The sequence below is a fragment of the Melozone crissalis genome, unplaced genomic scaffold (assembly GCF_028551555.1).
Source record: "Melozone crissalis strain CALT ecotype California unplaced genomic scaffold, PUWL_Pcris_2 ptg000032l_1, whole genome shotgun sequence".
Taxonomy (NCBI): domain Eukaryota; kingdom Metazoa; phylum Chordata; class Aves; order Passeriformes; family Passerellidae; genus Melozone; species Melozone crissalis.
In genome coordinates this window covers 2,245,318-2,264,984 of record NW_026535810.1, presented here as the reverse complement: position 1 = coordinate 2,264,984, position 19,667 = coordinate 2,245,318, and the positions used below count along the sequence as shown (strand labels likewise).

Below are 19,667 nucleotides of genomic sequence, written 5' to 3'. Positions count from 1 at the left end.
GTTCCTCCCTCCGACCTCTGCGCAACCCGAGCCTCCTCCCTGCCGCAGAGCTCCCCGCAAGCCTCAGGATTTCCGCACTATAAATTAGAAAAGTAACTCAGGGAAATGATGAAATGATGCTCCAGCAAAGCTGCTGCCATTCCAACCATGCCCCCAGGAAGGGTGCGGGCAGCAGCGTGTTTGCTCGGAAGGAATGATTTAGAAAAAAAAAAATTAAAAATAAAATAAAAAATTAAAAAGGGGGGGAAGAGGGAAAAAAAAAAAAAAAAGGAAAATAAAGGGAAAAAGGGAGAAGATGCAGAAGATGCTGGTGCGGCAGGGGGAGCGGGCCCGGGGGCCGGCCGGCCTCACCGCCCCGCCCGCCGCCGCCGCCGCTCGCTGCTGCCCCGCCCGAGCCGCTCCGCCCCCGGCCGCGCCCCGGCCCTTCCCCGCCCGCCGCCGCCGCCGCCGCCGCTCCGCAGCCGCTCCCGTCGCTCCGCACCGCCATGTCCGCCGAGCCGGCCCCGGCCCCCGCCGCCCCCGAGCCGGCCCCCGGCCCCGAGCCGCCGGCGGGAGGCGGGGAGGCGCCGGCGGAGCACCGGGCGCTGGTGCTCACCGGCTTCGGCGGCTACGACAAGGTGAAGGTGCAGGCGCGGCGCGGCGCGGAGCCGCGGCCCGGGGAGGTCTCGGTCACCGTCCGCGCCTGCGGGCTCAACTTCGCCGACCTGATGGCGCGGCAGGGCCTGTACGACCGCCTGCCGCCGCCGCCCGTGTGCCCCGGCATGGAGTGCGCCGGCACCGTGCGCGCCCTCGGCGACGGCGTCCGCGACCGACAGGTGAGGGCGGCCCGGCCCGCCGGCCCCGAACTGCCCCGGGGTGCCGAGCCCGCCCCGGCCCGCTGGCCCCGAACCGCCCCGGGGTGCGGCCCAGGCCCGCTGCCCGCAGCCCCGGGAGTCCCGGTGGGCCCGGCAGCGCTGAGCCCCCGGCAGGGACCCCACCGATCCTCCCCGCCGGGGATTTGGAGGCGACAGGGCGGCGGACAAAGGCCAGGGACAAAGGGGCAGGGCGGGCGAGCATCCCCGGGCCGGCCCTGCCGCTCCGGGAGAACGGGCGGGGAGGAGCGGAGGAGGCCGTGGGGCTCAGATTCGGGAGGTTTTCCTAAGTTTGGAGGTGTATTTTCCACGATTGATGCTACTAAACGCTTCCCAAAGGATCCTGCGTCTTGGCAGGGTGATGGCAAGGAGCAGCAGTAATATTTTTTGGTGTTTAGCGTGGGCAAGGAGGGGAGAACATGATCCTCGTCCCTCTTGTGTTGTGGGGGATCCAGCGTGGATCCAGTGGTTGGTTTGGGCAACCACAGTTTGGGTTTGGGTTCCACTACAAAGCCAGAGCGTGGGGTGTCTGTGGTCTCCAGGGAGAACGGGCAGGGAGGAGCTGGGGGAAGCCGTGTGCCTCAGATTCCGGAGGTTTTCCTAAGTTTGGAGGTGCATTTATCATGATTGCTACTACCAAATGTTTCCCTAAGGGTCCCCCCTCTTGGCAGGGTGATGGCAAGGAGCAGCAGTAATATTTTTCGGTGTTTAGACTTCTGCTCCCAGCTTGGGCAAGGAGGGCAGGACATGGTCCTCGTCCCTCTTGTGTTGTGGGGGATCTGCCATGGATCCAGTGGTTGGTTTGGGCAACCACAGTTTGGGTTTGGGTGCCAATACAAAGGCAGAGCCTGGGGTGCCTGTGGTCTCCAGGGAGAACGGGCGGGGAGGAGCTGGAGGAGGCCGTGGGGCTTAGGTTCCGGAGGTTTTCCTATGTTTTGAGGTACATTTTCCATGATTGATGCTACTAAATGTTTCCCAAAGGGTCCTGCCTCTGGGCAGGATGATGGCAAGGAGCAGCAGTAATATTTTTTGGTGTTTAGCTTGGGCAAGGAGAGCAGGACATGGTCCTCGTCCCTCTTGTGTTGTGGGGGATCTGCCATGGATCCCGTGGTTGGTTTGGGCAACCACAGTTTGGGTTTGGGTGCCAATACAAAGGCAGAGCCTGGGGTGCCTGTGATCTCTGGGGTTCCTGGTGTGTGCCCAGGTCTGTGGTGGGAGGTTCTGTGCTGCAGCCTCCCAGTGAGGAGAGAGTTAAACCAGCTGTGCTCTCCTGCCTGAGTCTCGCGGTGCTGCAGTCTCTGCACACAGAACTGTGTGGATGCAGAAGCTCTGACATACTGAGGGCAAGGTTCTGATGGCTTCTGCTAACCTTGGGGACTTGTTTTACACCACCTTGTCCTCTAATTTCAGGTTGGTGACAAGGTAATGGTCCTGGCCAGGTCAGGGCTCTGGCAAGAAGTGGTGAATGTGCCGGTCAGTCACACCTTCCCAATGCCTGAGGGGATGAGCTTCGAGGAAGCTGCTGCTCTTCTTGTGAACTACATCACTGCCTACATGATTCTGTTTGACTTTGGAAACCTGAGACCCAACCAGAGTGTCCTCATCCACATGGCTGCAGGTAAATAATTCTTGCCATACCATACTGAGACTCTTGATTTCGCTGTGCAGCTTCTGAATAAATGACATGGGTGAAGAAATGATCAGAATGGGGCTGGGCTGATAGAATATCACCTGGCAGAGATGCAGGCTTTGTGCTGACCCCATTCCCCAGCAGCTGGGGTCAATCTCTCCCAGTGTGTCCCAGGCAGAGCCTCTATTCCCCAGGCTGCTGTGCTGTGTGATTGATACAGGCAGGGATAATTTACTAAGCAAGTTTTTACATGAGGTTTTTTAATTTACACTGGGGCTGTTTGCTTCTAAACTTTTCTTACTGCTGATTTTCAGGTGGTGTGGGAACTGCTGCCATCCAGCTGTGCAAGACTGTAGAAAATGTCACCATTTTTGGCACAGCATCTGCCTCCAAGCACGAGACCCTCAAGGAGAGTGGAGTTGCTCACCCCATTGACTACAGAACCATGGATTACGCAGAGGAGGTCCGGAAAATCTCTCCCAAAGGTGAGATGTGGTGGAGGACTTGTGCAGCTCTCTTGCATTTCTTTCAATTTGCAAAGAAGCTTTTATTTACTTCCAATTCCCTCTCTAGGTGTTGACATTGTGCTGGACCCTCTGGGAGGATCTGATACATCCAAAGCTTTTAACCTCTTGAAGCCAATGGGCAAACTCATCACTTATGGTGAGTGTGGGGTGGGCAAAGTGCCCAAAGAACCCAGGGACTGTGTGAGGGTGGAATGGGATCCACACAGAAATGGTGCATGGCTGTCAGGGATACTATTCCTCACTGTGTTGCAGTTATTTTATTTAATTAAGGTCTTTAGGATGCTTTGGCTTGGTGAGGCAGAGGGGAGTGAGATTTGTGCCGTGTCCCCAAAGCTGTGTTCACAGCCTGCAAGGCTCTTCCCATGGTGAAAGGAGCCTGCAAGGCTCTTCTCTCTCTTGGAGTAAAAGCTGATGCCTGCAGGGGAAGCTGGAATGTCCTCAGGGAGGAATACTGGCATAGCTGCTTTGTCTAGGCTGACTTAATGCACAGCCTTGCTTTTCTTTCAGAGGATGTGTGGGAGATGAGGTTTGAGGCTACTGAATACTTATCTCTCCATTCCCCAACCCTGGAACACTGTGATTTTGTCCCACAGACAAAGCCCTCACACAGCCCCCAGTGGGATTCCAGACACTTGCAGCAGTGTGCTGCTTTGGTTGTCCCAGCCACTGCAGCTTGTGATTCCCCTGGAGAAGCAGGGCTGGAGGAGAAGGGGAAAACTGTCCTGCCTGCCTGGCTGGGTGGCACTTGTAACCCTTTCTTACCTCTGCCAGCCCTGCTAGCTGCACTGCTGCTGCCTTAGGGGGGCCAAAGAGAGGAGCTGTTCTGCATTTCTGCATTTCTCATGTGCATGTTTGCCACATGAGTGCTGATAATCCAAATTATGCTTATCTAGAGGCTGAGGCAGGTGCCTGTTTATGTTGAAGGTCAACTGGGCAGGTTTTCTGTGGTCATTTCTCAGCTCTGTGCCTGGTCTGAGCTGTTCTATGAGGTGCCCTTTGCTTCTTGTGTTGTATTCCAGCTCACCTGTGGCTTGCCTTCTTTTCAGGAGTAGCAAACCTGCTCACTGGGCAGAAGAAGAACCTCATGGCTATGGCTAAAACCTGGTGGAACCAGTTCAGCATCACTGCCTTGCAGCTCCTGCACCAGAACAAGGCTGTGTGTGGCTACCACCTTGGATATATGGATGAAGAGGTTGAGCTTCTCAGGAGTGTTGTGGCCAAGCTGGTTAACCTGTACAGCCAGGGCAAAATCAAGCCCAAAATAGACTCTGTGTGGCCTTTTGATCAGGTGAGTCTGAGCTGACATCCAGTGGTACAGAGTGAGCACCTTGTCCATGGGGGCTGAACTGTTGAAAATGTCTAATAACCATCTGTTCTCAGACATTCTGAGGCTGAGTTTTATTCCTTTTAAAATATTAAGGCTGAGTAAAGTGGCTGGGCTGTTGTGCTCCAGTGCACAGGGCTGGGCAGTGCCAGACAGGGTCCCTGGGGAGCAGGGCAGGTGCTCAGCTGAGCTCCATGGGCAGCAGCAGCAGGAGGGGCTGGGTTCTGCATCACACTGCAGCTTGCCCTGAGTGCTCTGCAGCCTGTAATTAAGCAGACAGATGGGGAGGTTGTTGCTGCCCTTCCAAGAGTGCAAAAGAGCCCAGGCAGTGAAGCAGAATGAAGGGAGCAGCAGGTTTTCCAGCAGCTCTGCTCTGCTCAGGGTTATTGCATTGATGTGTCCAGGCAGAGCCAGGCTCTTCCCTTGGGAATGCTGGGGCAGGAGCTGCTGCAGGGGAGCAAAGAACTTAGTAATGCTCATACCTGAGAACTGATGCAAAGGCTTCAGGAAAGCTTTGATTCCAGGCCTAGCCCAGGTGCTTGAAAATAATGATAAAAATGATACAATTCTGTGCATGTATTGTTTTGTGTAGCTGGTAGAAGCTTTGTCCTCCTAGCAGTTGCTGGATTCCTCCCTTTGGAGAGTGACACACACTGCCCTTCCACATTTGTGTGAGCAGACCCTCCTTGTGTGTGTGTTTAGGTTGGGCTGTGTGAATTCTTGATAGTTTCCTATAGGCCTGCTGGGGTAATTGCCCAGGTCTGTCCAAAACACACCTGTGCAAGGCACCTGGATGCTTGGGACATGCTTGAACTCCAGGAAAGCCTCCCAGTTGTGCCTCAGACTGCTCTGGAGGTGCTGAGGGGCCCAGGAGGGGCATGGATGCCCTCTGCATTGGGTGGGGTTCTCACCAGACTCCTTTTGCCTCCAGGTGGCAGAGGCTATGAAGCAGATGCAAGAAAAGAAGAATGTTGGAAAAGTCATCCTGGTTCCTGAAGCACCCAAGGAAGAATCTAAAAAAGCAGAGAACTAAGGAGAAAAGATGAATGCAGATTATGAATTCATGGTTTAACTCCCTGATCTCTTTGGGACCTGGAAATGGACAGATCAGTATCTCCCATCTTTCACCAGTACAAGAACATCATGGTTATCATTCAGATGAGGTTTGCATGCTCTTGTTGTGACTGACCCTTTGCCAGACATGCCTCCTGCTCTCTCTTTTGAAGCCTGTTTATTTCATACTGCTTTCTAACCACTTGTTTCTCCACTGAATTTCCAGACTAACCTCCTTTTTCTCTGGCAGTGAAGCTGAAGCTTCCAAGCAGTTGGTGACTGACAACTGCACAGCCTGTCACTGTAAAGTCAAGGCACAAAGTACTGTAACAACTGCCAAGTGTCTCTGCAGAAACTGAGCCCTGCTGAAGCATTTGCACTCTCAGCTTTGGGAAAGTCTGTTCAGCAGAGGATTGGCCAAATGTAGGATGTTTCCTCCACAGCCAAAGGAAAACCACAGCTGGCCTAGTTAAATTCAAGCAGGGGTTTCTCTTCTGTTCACACTAACCTGGCTTTATTCCCTCTGCTTTTTGTAGGCCACTAACACAGCCAGATATTAACAGCTCATGTTGGTTTTGCCTTGACCATCCTGGCAATTTGGAGCCTATTGCAGATCACACTCCATTTGCAGTCACTTCTCTGTGCAGTCTGTAAATCCCCTGACAGGCTGGGCTGGGCTATGTCTGACTACAGAAGAAAAGTTTCAGTTAGATAACCTGATCCTGTCCATTTTCTGTTTCCAAATTGTATAGAGAGATCTGAGCAGTGTCTGATTCTTAGAGACCATAAGGACTCAACTGTGTCTCAAACAACTGGAACAATTGATGTTGGCTCTGTGCTTTATTATGTTGGGCTCCAAGTTGATGTTGTTAGGGCTTCACCCTTGTCTTTGTATTTCCAAGGGCTGCAGTATTGAATTGGACTTGAGTGAGATGGAAACAAAATCATCCCCTATTAATGCTTTGTGCAGTGCCCTGTGCACTGAGGAGGAGTTGCAATTTGGGAAGGAACTTTCAGGAGCCCCTCCTGTGGGCTGGCTGCCCTGCAGCCTGGGCTGGCTCTCCCTGTGGCACACTGGTGAGATGACAAACAGCCCAGCTGTGTGTCAATGTGCCTCTTTACCTGCACATTCTGAGCAGTTTTCCATTGTCTCCCAGCTCTTTTGCTGCAGCAGGGCTTGGCTCTTCTCCCCCTGAATCTGTCCTGGGGCTCTGGCACTGAGGGTTTAGGAGCTGCTTGGATGCTCCTCCCTATACCAGAACTGTTTCCTCTTCTACTTTTCTTTCCTTGTGTTCATTTGGAAACAGAGCTGTGTAGAGACCCAAGCCCAGCTCTGTGAGCACCTTGAGCCCTGGGTGATGCAGTCCTTGAGCCCACCTTGAGCCCTGGGTGATGCTGTCCTGGACCCTGCTTGCAGCTCTGGGCCACTCTGGTGCTGTCAGTGCTTACTTGGCATGGGTTATAGGTGTTGTGGGCTTTTGGGCTTCATTTTGGATTTGAAATGGTAAACCTAAGGGCACTAAGAGCTGCCCATCATGGAAGAACTTGTGCTTCAGAAGCAAAACCTTGAGATTAGAATCCTGCTCAATTAGCCCACAGGGAGGGCCCAAGGAGGGCAGGTACCCACTGGGCACAGGGCTGGGCACACAGCCCCATCACCACCCAGGGCTGGAGTTCCTCTCTGAATTCTCCCTCAGCCTGCTCAGTGGGACTCTGCCAATGCAGTTTGGGGTTCAGGTGCTTGGGCTCAGTCCAGAGTTCTTTAGAAATGCACTGGCACAGCTTGCAGGGGTTTTCCCCTGGCTAACTTTAAATATTGCAACAATCCTGTTCCCTACAACCTCAGAGGAGTGCTGGAGTCCTCTCACAGATCCTTGTCAGTTCATCTCTTGAATTTCATAAACACAGGCTGATGGAACTCTCAAGCACAACTTTTTACCTTTCTGAATCCAAAATCTTGCTGCTTCTTTCAGCCTGCCCCGTTGTGCTGATTTAGATTGAATCCAACACTGTCTAATGCTGCTTTACCAGGTGTGAAAACAGAAGGACTGTCTAAATTGCTGAAATGGAAAGTCTGGACCTGTTCCTCTGAGAAACTGGACTTCACCTTGATGCCAGGGCAGCATGCTCAAAAGGCACACAACCCTGCACATCCTCTGATTGTAAAAGGGAAGCTGTTCTGGTGTGTTTCACAGCCACATCCTCTCTCTCCCTGCTTTTTCCTGAGCCAGTCTCGTGCTCAGTGCCTTACATGGATGGCCTTGGTCAGGCAGTGTGGCAGGGCTCTCACAGACCCCTCAGAGCCCTCTCTCTGCCCTGCTGCCTCCTGTGTGCCACAGCAAACAGCATCTCGGTGCCTTCTGCTACATGACTAGGAAGTCACTGGGGCCTTTTCCATTCTGGCCTTTCCAAGTATTGCCAAAACACTGTTTTGACTCTTGTTAGCTCTGTTTTGTGAACTCTGGTGATGTTGTTGGACTTTCCATGAGTTAGCTGTTCTCTCCCCAGGTGTTCCAGCCTTTCTGGTGCTTCTGTACCCCCCAGTCCATAAGATCTGTTGTAAAGCCCTTGTCTTTCCCAGGGCAGACCTGTTTGGCTCCAGGGTGAGGCTTTATCAGCTGCTCCAGCCTTGGCTCTTTAGAAACAATCCTGGCTCCTGGCTCTTTTTGGGCTCACATGTCTTTCTAAGCAGAAATTCCTGAAGCCCTTATCAAGGCAGGAATGCCAAGCAGTCACTGCCTGTTCGAGGTCAGCACTATTTTGTGTCTCTTGGTAGCAACAGTGTTTTCTACAGGAAGACCAAGATTAAATGTAACCTTGCAATCCTCTGCTCAAAGTTCTGCTCCAGGTGGGTGTGGTTTGGTTGTGTTTTGGTTTTTTACTTTTCTTTTTTATGGGCCAGTTAAGTATAAAACCTGTGTAAAACAACTTCAAGTGTCTTAATCCAGTTAACCAGCCAGTTTGTGTACTAAGGACCAAAGCAAAAAAACCAAAATGAAACCCTAGGATAAAAATCATTCCATTCAGTGTTGCTTGTTTAGGGCAAAGTTGTGCTACTGAGGAACTGGGAGATTGCTGTACTTAATCATGTGTGCCATTCCAGAAGTGCAATTTAATGTTTATTTTACTGATTGTCTTGACTCAAAGGTTGTGCCATGAGGAGTGCAGGTGGAAGTGTAAGGAGTTGGTGGGTGGAGGAGGCGCCCCCAGCCCTGCCTGCTGCAGGGGGCTCGGTGCCAGTGCCTCTCCTGTCATTGCTGTAGTGGCTCCCAGCCTGGTGCTGCTGCTCCTGGACAGAATGCAACTCCTTTGCTGTCACCAGGCAGCAGTTGCCACGTTTTTGACTCTCTGAAGCTCACTTGTGTTGCAAGCTGACTGCAGGAGGGGAAGGGAGCACAGGTAGCCCTGCCCAGTGCTCTGGGAAGGAGCTCAGCTCTAGGATTTGTTTCAGACACCTGTATTAAACTGGAATGGATTAACCAGGGAGAAGTAAGAAGCACTGTGTGTGTGAGGCTTCAGCTGGAGCAGGATTCTGGCCTGCTGACAGCTGCTATCATAGGTGTGAATCCACTCAAGTTGCTGAAGCCTCTGGTGTGCTGAGCCCTCGTGCTGGCAAAGTGTTTTTGGCAAGTAGTACATGAGCATGATGTGAAATGTGTTAGACTCTGAGTGAGCCTCTTGCAGCATATGGTCTGGTCTGTACTGTCTGAGTTGTGTTGATTTGCAGATTTGTGATATGAGTGCTGCTCATCCTACAGACACATAGCAAATCTTTTGTTTAAAAAATATATTTCGCTTTTTTGTGTAACCGAGTTGGACAGAAGACAACTGTGCCACTGCTGTTTACATGACTACAATGTGTACTGCTCCTCTGTCAAACGTTACCATATGCCTTATGTGTTTCAAATGGTAATTAAAGCATAACAAAACCTTCACAGTGCTGCTCAGTTTTCTGTGGTGGTGAACCCTCTGTCCACAGCAGATTCAGTTGACAAAGTGTAATGCTCCCAGCAGGAGATGCCTCTGCTCTCAGGACAGCTGTTGGCTGGAGTGCTGTTCCTGACACTCATCCTGAGGGCAGCCATGGTGATTTTTGCTTGTGAAGCTTTTATCTGGGCTCTGCATTTCATATCTGGGTGTGGCAGTAGCCAGGTGGGACTGAAGTGGGTGCCTGTGCTGAGGGTAAGACAAGGCATGAACAGCACTACCAAACATGAGAATAAATCCTGTTTATTTGTCAGCATGGAGACTGTCCCTGGGAGGAGGCAGCTGCTGTGGGTGCTGAAAGCTGTTAAATGTTCTCCTCAAGAGAGCCCCAGGTCACCTGCTGGCCTGAAAGCTGACACTAAGGAGAGCTCATCTCCAACCCCAGCTCTGGCAGCAGCTGAGCTGGAACCTCTCTGTAGCGGCAGGAGCTGGAAGAAACTTCCAGAAGCTGGGGCTGGATGAGATGCAAACTCCTGCCCAGGTTTGTGTCTGCTGCTGGAGGCAAACAGGGCTCACTCAGGCTGCAGTCAGCTCTGTGATTTCAGGGCATGCATCCAAGAGGAGCTGGAGTTTCTGGCAAGCACAGAGGCCTGCATGGGGCAGGGACAGAGGTGCTGCTCTCTGCTAAAGTGCAGAGTTCTGGCTACATGTGGGGAAAGAAGGAGCTCTTTGAACAAACACCTGCTTCTTCCTGAGCTGTCTCTGTGAAGCTGCAGTTCTCAGCAGGAAAAGAAGGTGAAGGGAAGCCACAGGCTGTGAGAGAATCACACAAGGCCCAGTTTATTGAGGACTGTGCCAACCTCATGGAGGTACTGGGCATCTGGGTAGCCATTCCTGTGGGGCAGAGAGGAAGCACTGTAAATCCTGATGTGCCAAAAGCACAGTGGGAAGCAGCCCTTTATTTTTGTCCCACCCTTTCTGAGGGGCTGAGAGGGGAAGTTCTGCCTCTGGGATGTCCTGCTGCCTGCAGGCACAGCTTGTACCCAGCACAGGCTGTCAGTGAACGGGGCCCACAGTTCCTGTCCATGGGGAATTACAGGTTTACACACCACTTAGGGATGTGGGATGGATTTGCTCCAGCTGGAAAGGGCCAGGGCTGCTCTTCCATGCCATAGCTGCCCTGCAAGCTGAAGCAAAAGGAAGAACTAACTCTGCCACTGTGCCATCCCTGCCAGGATTTGTTGAGCTGGAGCCCCTGGTTCTCCTCCTCCCATTGCTAAAAAACCCACAACCATACCCAGAAGCTCAGGATGAGCTGGGCCATACCTGGCTTTGCCTCCATCCCAGGAGGTTTTGTGGGGGATAGGACCCCATGTTACTCTTTCCTCTCCATTGCAGGACTTGATCTGGAACGTCAGCCCACATTCAAATGCTCTCTTCAGCAGCTTTGCTATCTTCACCCCTTCCGTGTTTTCAGGCAGGAAGGCACAAAAATTCCCCCCTTTGTAAGGGTGTCCTGGGCGAGGGTCCCCAACCTTGGAACAGGAATAAGACATTTTAAACAATGGCTGGAATGCTTTGCCTCTGAGGGGATTTCTAAGGTTTGTCTAGCTTGAAAACTACACTCATGACCATGATCCCCATGGGCTGATAGTCACTGTCAACTGAAACCAGAGGTCACACCTGCTTTTGAAAAGCAGCAAGCTGCTCCAAAACCTGCTGTGGAGCTTTTTGCCTTTCAGAGGTTAATAGCTCTGCTGATTTTTCTGTGGGCCAGGGAGCTGTGGCTGCTCTTTTCCCCACCAACCACCGTGACAGCCCCCCCCCTGTGTGGGCTGCAGTGGGATGGGGAAGCTCTGTGTGGTACCTACCCCCTGCACTCCATCAGGGATGTTGTAAGCAAGCTGAAATGTTGAGTCTGGATAGAATCCAGGCAGGCTCTGAGACAGGGAGGAGATCTTCAGTGTCCCCAGGATATTGCAGCTTGGGATATCTGAGGAGGAGTCACAGCAAGCTGGCTGCAAACTGTCTGCTGCAAAACATGTCCTGCACAAGGCGTGACCACAGGAGCCCTGGCAGGTCACCCCTGAGCCCTGGCAAGCATCACACTGCTCCAGAGGGATGGTGCTGCTTTCCTGGCCAAGGCTGGGCTCTCTTCTCTGCTGTGATGGGAGCTCAGGCTCCTCCTGCTCGTTGCTCCTGCCCCCTGGGAGCTGGGCCCTTCCCTGATCTGTGGGCTCTGCTGCAGGTGCCTGTTGGGCCACAGCTGGTGGTGGCTCAGCAGCCACAGCCCTGGGTAGCCAGGTGGGCAGAGAGTGAGGAGTTTCATCAGCTGCAGGGACTGGGCAGTGCTGCTGTCCCATTGCTTCATTGTGGCCTCCTCTGCTCTTGTCTCTTGCCAACTGGAACCTGTCTGGCAAGACTTGTTTCAGCCGGGGGCTGTCGGGCTCCCCCAGGGTCAGTTTTGTCTTGCGCTGTTCCTGGAACTCCCTCAGGCCAGGAGGGCTTTGCTTATCCCCCGTGCCAAGGCTCAGAAGGCTGCTTCCTCGTCTGCCAGCCCCAGAATCAACACAGCCCCTGGCCTCCTCCTGCCCCCAAGCCTGCTGGTACCTCCAAGGACTGGGGGATGCCTTTTCCTCAGCCTCTGGCAGCCAGGAAGCCCTGAGCACGTGTGGAGAGTCCATTTTATTGATGATGTTCAGGTGCTGTGGGGAACTCAGGCCGCCAGGAAGGGCCACATCCAGCACTGGGTCCTGGCTTCTGCTTGGCTGGATGACACTCAATTTCTCTGTACTCTCTGGTCCAGGAGACAGGGATGAAGACTTCATGGCACAGAGCCTCCTGGAGGAAAACATGTGGAAGGCCTCACTCACTCCTGGCAGCATCTCCTTGGGGCAGGCAAGGTAGAGCTTGTACTTGTCTTTGCTGAGTCCAACCTGGAAGGATTTTCCTCGCAAGAGGCTGCACAATTCACTCAGGTCACTGTCATCTGGCCCACTGACAGCAAGCTCTGAGTAGCTCACACTCTGGCACACCAAGTCAGGGCACTTCTGCACAAGATCCTCCACCTTCCATTTAGCCTGGAGCAGCCTTCTCCTGTCCTCTGCCTGCAGCGTCAGCACCGTGCAGTCATCGGCGTGGCGCTCCGAGATGTGCACCCCTCCAGCCCTGCACAGCTCATCAATAGCAGCATGGCACACATCTTTGAGGTAAAACCACTGCAGAGTGTCCAGGCTTATCTCCTCACTCACCCTGCTGATGTCTCCAGAGTTGCTGCTTTCCTTTGACCTCGACAGGGAGAAGCTGTTGGACCGTCTCAGCACAGGGCTGGATGCTGAGGGTTTGCAGCCTAGAGCAAAAGGGGTCCATGTCACATCACAGTTGCTGTAGATGCCAGCAAGGGAGTGGTACCCAAAGGGACCTGAGCCTTTAGAGTCCTCAGGATGCTGAAAAGTGCTGTTTTCTTTGCCTGCAATAGGCATCAGCACCTTTTCTCCTGTGAGTCTGGCACCTCCTTCCACATGGTCCCTTTCTGTGGGGTCGTTCTGCTGAGGCTCTGCTGCTGACCCCACAACTTTATCTCTCATAGGGGTGGGAGGCTGATACTGCTGGCTCAGTGCCCTTGGCTCACTCTGACCAGGAACATCTGTCTCTGATGAATGTTTCCCAGAAAGGTGCAGCTGTGCCACTGCTGGAGAGTCCTGACTCACCAAGAGGTCCTGGCCAGCCTGAGACCTGTCAGCTTTCAGGCTGCTGAAGCTGGCAGCTAGCTTGAACTCACCTTTCTGCTCCTGCTTGCTTGGGCTAAGCCTTGTGGGTGAAGGATGCACAGGAGGTTTGCCCAGGAGTGGTGCAGCCTCTGTGGTGCCAGAGGGCTGGGAGCTGCTCAGCGTGTCAACCGTGCGTGCAGCACTTCTCCTGGTGACAGAATCCTCAAGGAACTGCTTGGCCTTGCACACATCAACCAGGCTTCCAACGAGATAAAGCTGCTTCACATCCTCATGGCAGAGCAGCTGGGGATAGAGCTCCTGCAGCTCACGTGTCAGAGCCCTGAGAGCCTGGCTGTCCATCTCCAGCCCTTTCTTTGCAATCTTCTCCTTGCGCAGGCTCACCTCCAGCTGCTGGTAGAGCTGCTGCAGGGCCAGCTGGGCCTGCCTCAAGGCCTCTGTGTCCCCAGACACTCCTCCAGATGGCTGGAGGTACAACACAGCAATGCCATCGCCACTGACATCCACCACATCCACGTGGTGCTGCTGCAGCACACCCTGGTACTCGGCAGCACAGAACCTCTGCATGTACAAGTAAATGTCCGAGTCCATGGCGAGGGAAAAGTCCTCCAGCTTCCCCAAAAGTTCCACAGCTTCCTCACCCACTGGGCTCTGAGGTGATGGTTCTTTAGCTGCCATTTCCTGCACCTGGTCACAATCTGGCAGCTTTGCTGCCTCTTGGGCTGGCTCAGTGGAGTCAGGCACTTGCTGCTGATCAGGCATTCCCATCTCCTTGGCCCCACAGCTGGAAGCTGGCAGGAGGATCTGGCCACTGGCTTGGTTCTTGAGGTTCAGGCTGCTGAGAAGGTCTCTGCTGAAGGTCTGCAGCTCAGTGAATGGGCCCTGCACTATGCACTGCATGTTCTTGGAGTCGAAGCTGAAGTGTACATTGCTGTACTCTTTGTGCAAGTCCTTCAGGAGGGTTTTGCCCGTGGGCAGCTTGCCATAGTCAATTGTCATGCTCACGTGTATGAAGATCTGCAAGTAGACAGCAAGGGAGTGAGAGAGCAAGGACCAAAACCAGCCCCTTTCAGAGGCACAGAAGGCAAGTGGCCCCTGAATTACTGTGACACACTCTTCCACCTTTCTCCCTCAGCATCCTGCTTTCAGGAGATGGACCCTGACACAGACAGGACCAAAGACCCAGACTAAGCAACTCTTTGACCTTGTGCACTTGTCAAAAGCTTTCTGCAAACAAGGAATCAGAGGGGGAAATTGCACAGAGACAGGGCTACATTTCTACACACTGGGAGCTCTTCAAAAAGCCCAAACCCAAGAAATCCACTATTGTTTCTGCTTCTGAAATGCAGTTGCTCTCTTGCCTTTGCAGAGCTTCAGCTCCAGCTCTTCAAGCAGTTTTGGCACCACAGGCTTGCAAAAAGGTCTGCAAGGCCAGGCTAATTCCCATGCCCCTGTTTTGGGGGCTCAGATATGAAAACATGAGACATGGCTACAGCCACGGTCCCTTGAGACTGGAGGAAGAGGCAAGAACTCTCCAGTGCTCCCCAGACACCAGCATGTCTGTATGCTAAGCTTTCCTGACACCAGCATGTCTGTATGCTAAGCTTTCCTGAGAAGGAAAGAGGAAAAATACACTGTGAATCCAGCTGATGACATGGCAGAGGCATTAACAGGATCCCCTGTGTGGCACCAGATGGACTGGGGAAAAGTGCCTGTTCTCTTCCAGCCTGACTACCCTCCAACTGACAGGCACAAATGCCAGATGACTGAGAGCACAGCCTGCCTGCCTGTCCCTCTGCTATTAGCACAGGGGGGAAAAAAAAAATCTTCATTTGAATATGAATGAGGACGGATTTAAGTGTAATTAAGATGAAAGGAGAGAGTGAGGTCTCCCTCCTCAAGCTGTCTGCCAGGCACAGAGTCTGTGTGGGAGCAGCTGGGGCTGCCACATCCCCTCAGTACCTCATTGGGGCTCAGCTCTGAAGCGTGGGGTGTCACCTCCAGCGGGTACTGTGTCTTCCCAATTGCCAGCACGTGGTTCTTCACCTGCAGGATCCTCTGGGCCACTGGTGGGAAAAGCCACCCAGACTTCTGTCAGCCCAGCCAAGGGACAGCAGTGGGGTGGGGGACAGTGGGACAGGGGATGGTGGGGCTGGGGACAGCGAGACAGGGGCAGGACAGAGGATGGTGGACAGGGGAGGGTGGGCAAGGCAATGTCAGGGTTGGGGATGGTCAGACAGGAAAGAGTGGGGCTGGGGAAGGTGGGACAGGGCACAGAGGGGCTGGGGATGGTGGGAAAGGGAAGAGAGGGGCTGGGGATGGTGGGACAGGGCACAGAGGGGCTGGGGATGGTGGGAAAGGGAAGAGAGGGGCTGGGGGTGGTGGGACAGGGCACAGAGGGGCTGGGGATGGTGGGAAAGGGAAGAGAGGGGCTGGGGAAGGTGGGCCAGGCCAGGCCCCCGAGGGTCCCGTGGGCGTTACCTTCCGGCGCCTCGAAGGTGATGAGGGCGCAGGGCAGGGAGCCGGGCAGCACCCGGACGTTGGCGATGTCGCCGCCGCCGTTGCGGGAGCGCAGGAAGTGAATGGTCAGCTTGTCGGCCGCCCTGTCGGGGGGCAGCTCGGCGGGGAAGCCCTGCACCCGCACCGTGCGGCCCGCCATGCCCGCGGCGGCGGCGGCGGCTGCCCGGGCCCCGCCGCACCGGAACGGCCTCGCCGCCCGCTCCCACCGCTCCGGCCGCCGCCCCGACCCCGCCGCCGCGAGGAAACGAAAGCGAAAGCGGAGCCGCTCCGCCCTGGGCCCGCGGGAGGGCGCCGCCCGGCCCCTCAGGACTTAGCTTCGCCCCGACCCCTAATAGCACGGCCAGGAAGGGCTCAGCCTCACCCCGGCCCCTCAGAGCACGGCCAGGAAGGGCTCAGCCTCACCCCGGCCCCTCACAGCACGGCCGGGAGGGGGTTCAGCCTCACCCCGGCCCCTCACAGCACGGCCGGGAGGGGGTTCAGCCTCACCCCGGCCCCTCACAGCACGCCGGGGAAGGGCTCAGCCTCACCCCGGCCCCTCAGAGCACGGCCGGGGGGGGGGTTCAGCTTCGCCCCGGCCCCTCAGAGCACGGCCGGGAGGGGGTTCAGCCTCGCCCCGGCCCTGCAGGCAACGCCCGGCCCGGCCCCAACACAACAGACGCGGTGGGTGCTTCCAACAGACACTTTTAATTTCTCCCGTGCCCGCGGGCCAACGGACGCACGGAGCTCCTCAGCCTCGGGCTGAGCCAGGACCGGCCCGTATCTGGCCAGGACCAGCCCGTATCTGGCCAGGACTAGCCCGCAGTGTCCTCCACGAACACGGCCACCCCTGTCCGCCCCGCTGGGACGTAGGCGAGCGCATCCACCTCGCCGCCGCCGCGGCTGGCCTTCTGGAAGTGGATCTCCAGGGCGTCTCTCATGGACTCCACGCTCATCACATCGGGGATGCCCAGGAGCAGGACGGTCCTGGGGCAGCGGGAGGGCTGGAGCTGGGCAGAGCAGGGGGTGAGGGCAGGGCAGAGGGGCTTCAGGAGCCCCCTCAGCTGTGCTGCCTCCACCCAGGCTGGGAGGAGCTGCTTTCACGGGGTTCATGCCCTTACCTGCAGGTTAGAGATGTCTCCACTCATGTATGGTGATATTTTGATTTTGTATTTCCCTTTCCCAATGGGCACCTGGATATGTCCTCTTTCAATGAGCGGCTCTGCCACTGCATATGGAGAGGAAAGCCCTGAGCTGCCCAGGTCAGCTCCAGGGGAGGTTCTGTCCCTGGCATAGGCACCAAGGCTGACACTGCCCAGCTCATTGCTCAGCTCACCCACACCAGCACAGTTTTGGGGGAGGCAGGACAGCCTGGGGCTCACTCTATCTTCCCTGCTCCTTAAAGACAGCTTCCTTTGCTCTCAGGAGATTTCTCCCCAGAGCAGGCTGGGCTGCTCCGCCCTTGCCAGCACACCCCACGCACCTCCATCCCGTGTGAAGGTCAGCACCACCTGCTGAGAGTCCTCCAGGAAATTTCTGCTCTCCACCTCGCTGCCCCCATTCTTTGTCTTGCTGAAGAAGAGCTCCAGCTTGTCCAGCAGTGCCTCCTTGGAGATGCTCAGGCTGGGCAGGTCAGACACAAGGATGCTCCTGCTACTCTGTGTCAGCCTGATCTGTGGATGACACCAGCCAGTCAGTGCCAGGGCAGGACTGGCCCAGAGCTCAGGGGAGCAGTGCCCTGATCAAGGCAGGCTCAGACAGGGGAAGCAGCGTGCCCAGGGCACCCCCATGGCATGGGGACCCACGGGCCCTACCTCCAGGGCAGATGGCAGCAGGATGTCCATGGGCACTGCCTGTACTTTCACCCTGCACTGGTCGAGCTCCTCCAGCTGCCCACAGCTCAGCTCCACCGTGTGCTCCTTCATCTCTATGATCCTCTGGGCCACTGTGGGCAGGGAGAGCCCCCAGCACAGGGGAGTGACTGCCCAGCGCTTTCCAGGACAGGACATGGCACAGCAAAGGTGCTGGGGAGGGGGCACAGCCCCATAAAGGCAGGGAGAGAGGGAGCACCAAGCTCTGGCACAGGGAGGGGACACAGAGCAGGCTCCAAAGTGATCGAGGACACCTGGCCAGAGCAGTGCTCCTCTCACACTTACCCTCTGCCTCCTCAAAGGTGATGAGAGCTGAGCCCCCTGGCAGAGGGCAGCGGATCAGTGGGGTGAGCATCAGCTTGTTCATGTCCTCCTTGTTTGCTGGGAGTCCCTTAAAGATCATTTTCTTTTCTGGCAGGGCAGACAGTATCTAGGTACAAGTAGAGACAGCACGTGGAGGAGACTGGACCCTGCACAGGGCATGTCCATGCCAATCCATGGACTAGAAATAACCTCATGGCTCAAATAAACTGCTGGAGAACCTCAGCAGAGTCTCTCCTAGTGTCTGGTTGTGCCTGGAATCCCAAAGCACGACCAGAGCTCCTGGCCCTGGCAGAGGAGCTGTTCCAATCATCACACAGTGCCCAGCTGCATTCACCTGCAGCTTCTCCAGCCAGGCTTGCGCCCTTGCCAGCAGACCCAAGTGCCCACACACACTCTGTTACCTTCACAGGATCATTCCAGAAGACCCTCTTCTTCAATTCTTCCAGTTTATTGTTCAGAACCTGCTTCTCCAGCCTCAGTCTCTTGTTCTCCTCCCTTATTGTAAAAATCTAGAAGGAAGGAGGGAAAGAAGGAAGTAAGGACAGAATGGGAAGTAGGGAACACCAGGACACAAAGGGCTGCAGCACATTTCTGTTCTGAGCACAGCACTGTTCCTGGGCACACAGCTCTATTCTGCTCTTGACTGCCTGCAGCTCTGTCCTGGTTCCTCTCCTTTGAGGACAGCTCTCCCCTCGCTGCAGCACTGCCTCACTTCTCAGCACAGGCCTTGTGTTCCCCATGAAACCTCCAGCAGACCCCAGGCAAGTGATCTCAGAGCAGTGACCTGCATCCTGCAGCCCCTGCCACCCTTCCAAACCTAGGCCATGCACTGAACACTGACCTGGCGTGCTCTTTCTTCATCTCCATTTAAAGACAGCTGTTGCTCTAAAACTTTATGAAGTTCTTCTTCTTTCTTCAGCTCCTGTGTCCTTTGCTCTGCAGCTTCCTTGGCCGATTGTAGCTTTGCACATTCTTTCTCCAGAGCACTGTAAAGCTCCTGTGAGAGGCACCATCAGACAGCAACACCCTGACAACACCATCCCCCCCACCAGCCAGGCAGCCCCGGCACAGGCTGTGCCCCAGAACAGGCTCTCCCCTCCAGGGGATTGCTCCTCTCTGCCGCCTCTGACTCTCAGAGAACACCCGAGCTCCTGGCCAGGGCGGACCCCGCACAGCTGGGACGCGGCCGCCCAACCCTTCTCGGAGCAGCCGGACCCACCTTGCAGCGCTCGATCTCCTGCCGGAGCTGCTCGGGGCTCGGCAGGCTCTCGTCCTGCAGCCGGACGAAGGATTCCTAAAGACAGGAGGGGTCTCAGCCGCGCTGCGCCGCCCCCCGCCCGCCTCTCCCTGCGGCTCGGCTCTTCCTCACCTCCTCCGAATCCATCCCCGGTCCCGCGGGGAGCCCTGCGCTGTTCACCGGGACCGCTCTCCCTACTCCCTCCGTGCTACCGGGGACCCGTTCTCGCCTTTCGCTTTCGTTTTCGCCAACTCGCCCCGCCCCGGCCCCTCCGAGCGCAGCCCCGGCCAGGGCGGAACGCGGGGCCCGCCCAGCCCCGTCCGGTAGCTCATCACCGCCTCCTCTTCCTCCATCCCCGCCCCGAGCTCGCCTTCCGAGCACCCACCTGGCTGCCAGGAACGGACCGGCTGCTAAATACAGGAATAAACTCATCCGAACGGACCAGCTACTAAGTATAACCTCTTCCAAACGGACCAGCTAGTAAATAAAGAAATTAACTCTTCCAAACGGACCGGCTACTAAGTATAGAAATTAACTCTTCCAAATGGACCAGCTAGAAAATATAGGAATAAACTATTCTGAACAGACCAGCTACTGAATATAAACTTTCAAACAGACCAGCTACTAAATATAGAAATAAACTGTTTTGAATGGACCACCTAGTAAATATAGGCATAAACTCTTCCTAAAGGACCAGCT

At 55.2% G+C, this 19,667-nt stretch overlaps 3 protein-coding genes across 3 annotated transcripts; 1 reads left to right on the top strand and 2 right to left on the bottom strand.

The window, feature by feature from the left end:
- The first annotated feature begins 485 nt into the window (after positions 1-485).
- Positions 486-5,366, top strand: VAT1 (vesicle amine transport 1). Its single transcript, XM_054281579.1, has 6 exons — positions 486-815; positions 2,262-2,469; positions 2,796-2,966; positions 3,055-3,144; positions 4,055-4,296; positions 5,264-5,366. The coding sequence occupies exons 1-6, from the start codon at positions 486-488 to the stop codon at positions 5,363-5,365; spliced, it is 1,143 nt and encodes a 380-aa protein (XP_054137554.1). The 3' UTR covers position 5,366.
- Positions 5,367-9,792: 4,426 nt separating this feature from the next.
- LOC128940028 (uncharacterized) lies at positions 9,793-15,699 on the bottom strand. Its single transcript, XM_054281354.1, has 6 exons — positions 15,522-15,699; positions 15,003-15,106; positions 13,425-14,057; positions 11,184-13,325; positions 10,639-10,847; positions 9,793-10,206 (listed from the first exon to the last, which is right to left on the bottom strand). Exons 1-6 carry the CDS (start codon positions 15,697-15,699, stop codon positions 10,137-10,139), a joined length of 3,336 nt encoding a protein of 1,111 aa, XP_054137329.1. The 3' UTR covers positions 9,793-10,136.
- A 632-nt stretch (positions 15,700-16,331) lies between these two features.
- On the bottom strand, positions 16,332-19,321 carry IFI35 (interferon induced protein 35). The gene is given in 11 exon segments (XM_054281598.1): positions 16,332-16,546; positions 16,658-16,764; positions 17,020-17,209; positions 17,351-17,481; positions 17,693-17,837; positions 18,133-18,240; positions 18,573-18,728; positions 18,951-19,025; positions 19,101-19,265; positions 19,267-19,296; positions 19,298-19,321. Coding segments are annotated over 11 exon segments (1,326 nt in total). The 3' UTR covers positions 16,332-16,351.
- Positions 19,322-19,667: the final 346 nt, after the last annotated feature.

Coding starts and splice junctions, on each gene's coding strand:
- VAT1 (XM_054281579.1), top strand. CDS start 486: ATGTCCGCCGAGCCGGCCCCGGCCCCCGCCGCCCCCGAGCCGGCCCCC. Junction 2,470..2,795: donor CCTCATCCACATGGCTGCAG/GTAAATAATTCT, acceptor GCTGATTTTCAG/GTGGTGTGGGAACTGCTGCC. Junction 4,297..5,263: donor CTGTGTGGCCTTTTGATCAG/GTGAGTCTGAGC, acceptor TTTTGCCTCCAG/GTGGCAGAGGCTATGAAGCA.
- LOC128940028 (XM_054281354.1), bottom strand. CDS start 15,699: ATGGCGGGCCGCACGGTGCGGGTGCAGGGCTTCCCCGCCGAGCTGCCC. Junction 10,848..11,183: donor TCCCTGATGGAGTGCAGGGG/GTAGGTACCACA, acceptor TCCTGTTCCAAG/GTTGGGGACCCTCGCCCAGG. Junction 10,207..10,638: donor TGGGATGGAGGCAAAGCCAG/GTATGGCCCAGC, acceptor TCTGCCCCACAG/GAATGGCTACCCAGATGCCC.